Source organism: Leptonychotes weddellii, chromosome X (assembly GCF_054177405.1).
Source record: "Leptonychotes weddellii isolate Sample4059 chromosome X, ASM5417740v2, whole genome shotgun sequence".
NCBI classification, from domain to species: domain Eukaryota; kingdom Metazoa; phylum Chordata; class Mammalia; order Carnivora; family Phocidae; genus Leptonychotes; species Leptonychotes weddellii.
In genome coordinates, this window is record NC_138385.1 from 32,305,775 (window position 1) to 32,313,226 (window position 7,452).

The 7,452-nt window shown below is 44.1% G+C and overlaps 1 protein-coding gene across 11 annotated transcripts in view; it reads left to right on the forward strand.

The window, feature by feature from the left end:
• CHRDL1 (chordin like 1) overlaps window positions 1-7,452 on the forward strand; it is a 120,452-nt gene that overhangs the window by 85,298 nt on the left and 27,702 nt on the right. For all 11 annotated transcript variants that reach the window (XM_081808412.1, XM_081808405.1, XM_081808409.1 and 8 more), the window contains one exon: window positions 4,888-4,955. In XM_081808412.1, coding sequence (XP_081664538.1) covers window positions 4,888-4,955 — 68 coding nt within the window. The remainder of the gene's footprint in view (window positions 1-4,887; window positions 4,956-7,452) is intronic.

Below are 7,452 nucleotides of genomic sequence, written 5' to 3' on the forward strand. Positions count from 1 at the left end.
CCCCCCCCAGGATTTGCTCTCACAAACACATGCGTCTCCCATAATGCTCTTTTTAAAAAGTATGTATTTCTGATTTTTCTGGATAAATGCTTTTGTACTCTTCTTCCGATTTGGCTAGCTGCTCTTGGCAGGAGCTCCCCCTTGTCTGTGTCTTAGTGTTTCTCAAGCAGATAGTTTGTTGAAAATGCTAAGAGCTTGTATTGACTGCCCCCAAAATAAAGTGCTTTATTGGACAGCGGAGTATTTTCTAGAAAACATGACTATCTACAAAACACTGGAGGACTTCTTGCAGTACTATATGTCGTTGTTAGCTCCAAGGTCTACCAGCGGGGAATCCTTCTACCCAGGTTCTTCAAAGCTTCGCTCAAATTTCAGCATGCTTGCTCCCTCTCAACAGAATTTATGGAATTGGATGTTTGGCAGAGGCCCCCCGAGTCATCTGCTTCCACTCTGTCTTTCATCTCCAGCTTGAGTATTCTCTCCTGGCTATCAAGTGGTCCACCCCAGAACCTGGCACATAGTAGGTCTCAGAGATACGACAATCGCTTTCTTCCTCTCCACACTCTCCTGATTTCCCTCAAAAGCCCTTTCACTCTTTGCCCTGGTTCTGCTGATTTCGACACGTTCCTCTGGAAGTACAGAGATCACTTTCCCTTGTCACAGGGATCACTCCCCACTCCCCCCAACCCCGCGCCAGTCTCGGGGATTCATTTCCTTTCCATGTGCCTTATGATTAGAGCGACTGCATATCTTCTCCTCCAAACCAAGACACTTTTGAAAGTGAGAGGGCCATCTTAGTAATTATGCCTGCCAGAAAAAGAGGCGTGAAACTGGGTTGTCCCAGATCCATCGGGACCTATGGGACACGCTATTTATGATGTTATGTGTGGTTCAGATGTGGCCACATGCTGGCGTAGTTTTGCTTTCTGAGGCTTATCTTTATGGATATCTAATAATCTCATTGTACACTTAGTCCTTTTGAGAGGACAGGGTTTACTTCTGTGACTTACTCAAGCTAACCAGAGATTAATGTAAGCAATGGGAGTTATAAACAGTCTGAATTGTAGCCTAGCTTTTGACCATTTTTCAAATGCTTGTTCCCCATTTCTCTCATTACCAGAAAGCCAAGCCATTTAACTCCATAGGGTACCACTCAGAATATAATTGAGGTTTGAGTAAACAACACATGTGGCTTTTAAGGTTAAAAGAATATTGTTTGACATACAGTACACTAGAGTTGTTTTTCATTTTGGTTTTAAAAATTGGTTAAAATTACATCTTGTTGCTTCTCGGAATTAACTAGAATCCGTCTGTCTCCATTAGAATCAGTGGTTTTTTTGTTTTGTTTTTGTTTTTTGTTTTTTGTTTTTTCAATAAGGCCTTGGCTGAAAAAAGAAGCTCCCTTTCAAGATAATTTGTCCAGCAAATCAGGGGGAAAAAAAAAAAAGATGGTAAATGGACAGACCTATAATCAGCTCTCCAGACAGATTTGGCCCAGGTCACAGCTGAACAAAATGTGAACGCCGAAGAAGATTCTTCCAGTGTAACTATGGTTCAAATTATATAGAGTAACTCCTTACATACAGAACATTCCAGCTTAGCAAATGCCATTTCCATGACGTCAGAAGCTCAAAGGCAACCAAAAGAGTAGTCATTCTTACTTGAGAAGATATATACAGAAGTAATGGCTCCAGGAGTTTATAATTGAAGTGCAATCATTCCAATTGAGGCACACATGCCTGCCTATGAGCGCTTAGGTGTTGTGACACGTTCGTCTGAACTTGGGTTGCAGGACATTAGCCATCTGCTCCCATGCCGTCTCACCTCTCTGCTCACTTAACAGGGACTACCTGCTTTGGGATTCTGCCTGGACTCTTAAGTATTTCAAGACACTGTCTAAAAGCCCGTTCAAGACTCTAGGGTCTAAATGCAATAAATGGAACTTCTCAGAGGGTCATGCTAAGTAAATCTTCCATGTTAGTACCAACCAGTAAATCTATGTTTGCAAAGGGCGTGTTTGGTGAAGAAAGCTCTTCTATCATTTTTCTTTTGTGATTTGTTCTCTTTGGGCTACTTACTCGAAAACACATCCTATAGCTTTTCCATTGTGTTCTGCCATTTGCTGGTGAATCTCTTCTGGTTTCCAGTCTTCTCTCCGGTCCCCTATTTTCATCTAGCTCACAGCAAAGCTTAGACCCGCCACTGCCAGCGAAAAGGGACCAAGTACATTTAAGTTCATCCCTACTCTTTCACTGTCAAGGGCAGTGCCATTTCCCAGCTGTTCAGATTTGCAAAGCTAGCATCCTTTCCTTTTTAAATTTTTTTAAAGATTTATTTATTTACTTTAGAGAGAGAGAGATAGAGAGAGAGCAGGGGAGAGGGGCAGAAGGAGAGGGAGAGAGAATCCTCAAGCAGACTCCCCTCTGAGCATGGAGCCCAACAAATGCGGGGTTCGATCCCAGGACCCTGAGATCATGACCTGAGCTGAAATCAAGAGTCAGATGTTTAACCAGCTGAGCCACCCATGTGCCCTCCCACCACCACCTCCACCTTAGCCTCCTTTTACACCGTATTCTCTTTTGCCATCCCCCTCTGTTATCAGATCTCCCATCGGGATCTTATCATTGCCTTTTTATCTGAAGTAGTCTGATTTGCCCCTTCTCCATGATTTCAGAGATTCTCAGGGCCTGTCACATGTTACTACAACAGCCTCTTGTTTGGCCTCCCAGATTCCAGGTGCTCCCCAGGTAGGGGACACTCCATCACCAGGAGAAGCTGCCACAAATCACCATCTTTTACTGTAGGAACCTCTACATAAAAATTGGTTGCAAGATAAAATGTGAATTCTTTAGCCTCTTTCTGAAGTCTACACAGCAATTATTTACCACCCTTATTTACGTCAACAACCGGTCTCCCTCCCTCCTTACCTCCCTCTTCACCCACTCCCCCCCCCTTCCTTTCTTTCTCTCCACCATCCCCATTTCTCTTGTTTCACATCTGAACTTTCTACTCCAGCCACACCTTGCTGGCTGTCTCCAGTGTGTTCCTTGCTGTTTCCAAAGCTCTGCTCCTTTGCAAATGCCATTCCCTTCGGTCAGGCTCCCCTCTGCCCACATCACTGTGTGTTTATGCCCTATAGTGTCTACTTCTAAAGACATGACTGATTCTTTTAGGAAGCTTTCCATGATTATATCTTACTGATCACTCACCTAGTCTATATCTCCCAAGCACATCTTTTTTTAAAGATTTTATTTATTTATTTGAGACAGAGAGTGAGAGAACACGAGAGAGGGGAGGGACAGAGGGAGAAGCAGACTCCCCACTGAGCGGGGAACCTGACGTGGGGCTCGATCAGGGGACTCTGGGATCATGACCTGAGCCGAAGGCAGACGCTTAACCGACTGAGCCACCCAGGCGCCCCTCTCCCAAGCACATCTTGACAATGCATTATTTTTTTTTCCATGAGATGATCTTTAAATCATGAAGGGTTAAAACCATAACTTAGTTACATATCACTACCTGATAATACTGCTATCAAAGGAATTTCGGGGTCTTTTGCAAGTCCTAAAACCCAATGATATTACCTAATTTTCCTTCATAGTACTACCACCTCCTTGAACCGGTAACATGTTACTATGTCCAAGCAGATTTTGAAAGCTCGAGGGATAAATTCAAATAGAAAATTCTTTTTTTTTTTTAAAGATTTTTTTTATTTATTTATTTGACAGAGAGAGACATAGTGAGAGCAGGAACAAGCAGGGGGAGTGGGAGAGGGAGAAGCAGGCTTCCCGCGGAGCAGGGAGCCCGATGCGAGACTCGATCCCAGGACCCTGGGATCGTGACCTGAGCCGAAGGCAGATGCTTAACGACTGAGCCACCCAGGAGCCCCAAATAGAAAATTCTTAACGCTGATACTTTTTGGTATTTCCTGTTATCCTGTGAAATACGTGGTTTCATTGATACAAAGAGTAAGACCAAGCTCTTCCCATCAACTCGCTTGGTCATCGATAACACAAGGTAATAGCCTTGGAAATTGTCCTGTGGTTTGTGCTCTTTATTCAGCTGAGGATTATCACTGTCTGTGCTGTGTTGTTCTGAAGGCTAAAAGTAGGATCTTCCTCCTACTAGCAGTACTCTGACAATGAGGCAGAAACAGAGGAGTACATCTTGAGTATCAGTTATGTAAACATTCCAGCCACCACAAGTTTTACCTTAACTTTCAGACCAGGTCATAACTTCTCAGAGACATAAGGGTGAATTTAACAAATTATGACAGACCTAATCCTCGAAACTCTCATTTTTGAAGGGTAGTTTAAACACAAGTTAAGTATGACCTGTGAAATACTTAACTGTCACAGGAATAAAATAAGCAAAAGTGAGGCTGATGGCTATATCACAGTGGAAAGTTATTATTTTCCCTTTTGTTTCCCAAATTTTGTACAGTGTGAATGGATGGGCTCTTTCAAAAAGTGTCAACTTTCTTCAGAGTTGTTTTTGAAAAATGAGGCAGACCCGGAGAGAAATCTTTCAGGGTCATTTTATGAGGGACAGCCAATTTTTTTTTTTTTCCCCCCGGGAGGGAGAGAGAGACAGAGAGAGAGACGGGGGGAGGGGCAGGGAGAGAATCTTAAGCAGGCTTCACACACAGCGTGGAGCCTGGTGTGGGGGCTCCATTTCACAACCCTGAGATCATAACCTGAGCCGAAATCAAGAGTCAGACACCCAACCGACTGAGCCACCCAGGTGCCCGGAAGGATAGCCGTCTTAGCAACAGTTAAAAGTCTGGAGAAATTTGGGATCATAGAACCAAAAACGTGGCTAGGTCACAAGGGTAATGGTTTTCCCTTCTATGTATGTATGACTCTTTCTTTATTTTGTAATAAACAGGGGATGGAGAATTGTCGTGGGAACATTCTGATGGTGATATCTTCCGGCAACCTGCCAACAGAGAAGCAGTAAGTGTGAATAGCTCAAATAATTCAACCCTCCACAGCACCAGGCCAGACTTTCCTCTCTCCATGGCTATTATCGCAGCAACTCCATAAAAGGGCCCATTTCTAACACCATTGCTCTTTCCCTTTACTCAGAAAATTAAATGGCATTATCACCAACCTCTAGCCATTTAAGTACACTGTATAATTGGTAACTAGGGCCAGGACATGAACACAAAGAAATCACAGTCCCAGCCCTTAGGTAGCCCCATATAGATCAGAAGTTGTTAGCCTTTCGGGATGGCTTGCCAAATCTTTGCCTTCTGGAAAGAAGACAGGTCACTACCTCTGTCCTCGGTAGTGAGGACCTTCGGTGGGAGTGTAAGGTAGGGTCCGTCCATCCTTTCAGCAGAGGTACTGTGGACAGGTCTCCATAAAGCCTTTCCTAAGCCTTAGGCTCTCAGTCATACAGCTGCAAGAGAGAAAAGGTAGCAGGCTGCATACTCCTTCCCCACCCTGCATTATCTCATTCCCATTCTCAGTGCTAACCTCACAGAAAGCCTCTCTGTGTATAGCAACAGCATCTCTTGCCCCTGTGTATTTCACAGTAACTGACAAAATGCCATCCCTCTCTCACAAACGTATGTGGAAGTACAACCATACCTCAAACGTCTGAAAATCTGAAAAGGAGATGCTCCAGTCCAAGGAATCTATCATACTGAAGGATTTATGAAAATGTACAAGATGTACAAAGGCGTCCACAGTACATACATGGGTATTCATTGGACCCCTGTATAAAAAAGTGTATGGGACATTCAATGCAGCATTATTTTCCTAAGAGCAAAACAAATGGAAGGAACCCGGGGCACCTGGGTGGCTCAGTTGGTTAAGCGACTGCCTTCGGCTCAGGTCATGATCCTGGAGTCCCTGGATCGAGTCCCGCATCGGGCTTTCTGCTCGGCGGGGAGTCTGCTTCTCCCTCTGACCCTCCCCACTCTCATGTGCTCTCTCTCTCATTCTCTCTCTGTCAAATAAATAAATAAAATCTTAAAAAAAAAACAAAACAAATGGAAGGAACCCAAACATAAGCAATAGGGGCTTGGTTGAATACACCCAATCTGTGGGACCTGGTGCTGTTGTTAAAAAGAATGCAGGACATCGAAGGGTACTCGAATGGAGGGATCCCCAAGATACGTTATTTATTTATTTTTTTTTTTTTAAAGATTTTATTTATTTATTTGAGAGAGAGAATGAGACAGAGAGCATGAGAGAGGGGAGGGTCAGAGGGAGAAGCAGACTCCCTGCCGAGCAGGGAGCCTGATGCGGGACTCGATCCCGGGACTCCAGGATCATGACCTGAGCCGAAGGCAGCCGCTTAACCAACTGAGCCACCCAGGCGCCCCAAGATACGTTATTTAAACAAAGCAAGGTGCAGGATGCAACTTCTACTATCATTTCCTTATGTAAAACTGGTGCGTGTGCGCATGAATGTGAATGCATATGGAAAGATCTGGAAGGTCATATACCAACACATTATGAGTGGTAATCTCAGGGGTGGAAGTGGGCAGGGGGAAAGGGAGAGCATGATTTTTTTACTCTGTCTGTTCTGTATCATTGGATGTTTTCCAATGAGCATCAATCCGTTTTGCAGTATATAACATTTGAATGATTTTTTTAAACCTGTGGAATTAGTTCTCAATAAGCACTGTATAGAAGGCCAGAGCCTAGGGAATTATGGGGCAAAACCAAGGATAGGGAAGGTGTGAGGAAGGCATTGGTGGGGACATAATAAAATGGCAAATATAAACCTCCCAGCATTGCTTCTGACTTGCATGCCCCCAGATCACCAACACATCCTCAGCAGCGAGTTGAAGTGATGTCTGTGTGCTTTATTCTCTGGTCCTGTCATTTTCTAGGTGCTGCCATTTCTGAAGGCGTGTGGAACGATGGTGGGTGGGGTGGAGAACAATACTCTGGATATCTCAAAACAAGCAGCACTCCTGCAAGAGAGGATGGGCTTCCCAGTTTGTGGGTTCATATGGACCCCGAGGAGGGGTGAAGTAGGGGATGGGGATTCAGGAGGGCACCTGTTGTGATGAGCGCCAGGTGTTGTAAGGAAGTGTCAATTCACTACATTTGTACACCTGAAACTCATATTGCACTGTAGGTTCACTCACTGGAATTTAAATTAAAAAGTAAAAAAAAAAAAATTAAGAAGAATTTTCACCATCTAGCTCTATCTGCTTTATAGGAAGTGAGATTCCTTCCAGATCCCGACAGATAATGCCAGTCTCCATGTTCTGTGTTGTGAATTTCCTCCTTTTGTCCGCCCTCATTTTTTATGGTGGTAGGACGTTGAGAATGACTAAATTCGCAGCCATCAACCACATGCCCTTCTCACCGAATTTGGGTCTCAGACACCTTCAGTTGGGTATCAACGCTAAGTTTTGTGGCCAGCTCAGCAGTCCTGCTGGTGAGACCATTAATCCGCCATTCTTCTTGACTTCGTTTTTTTTTTTTT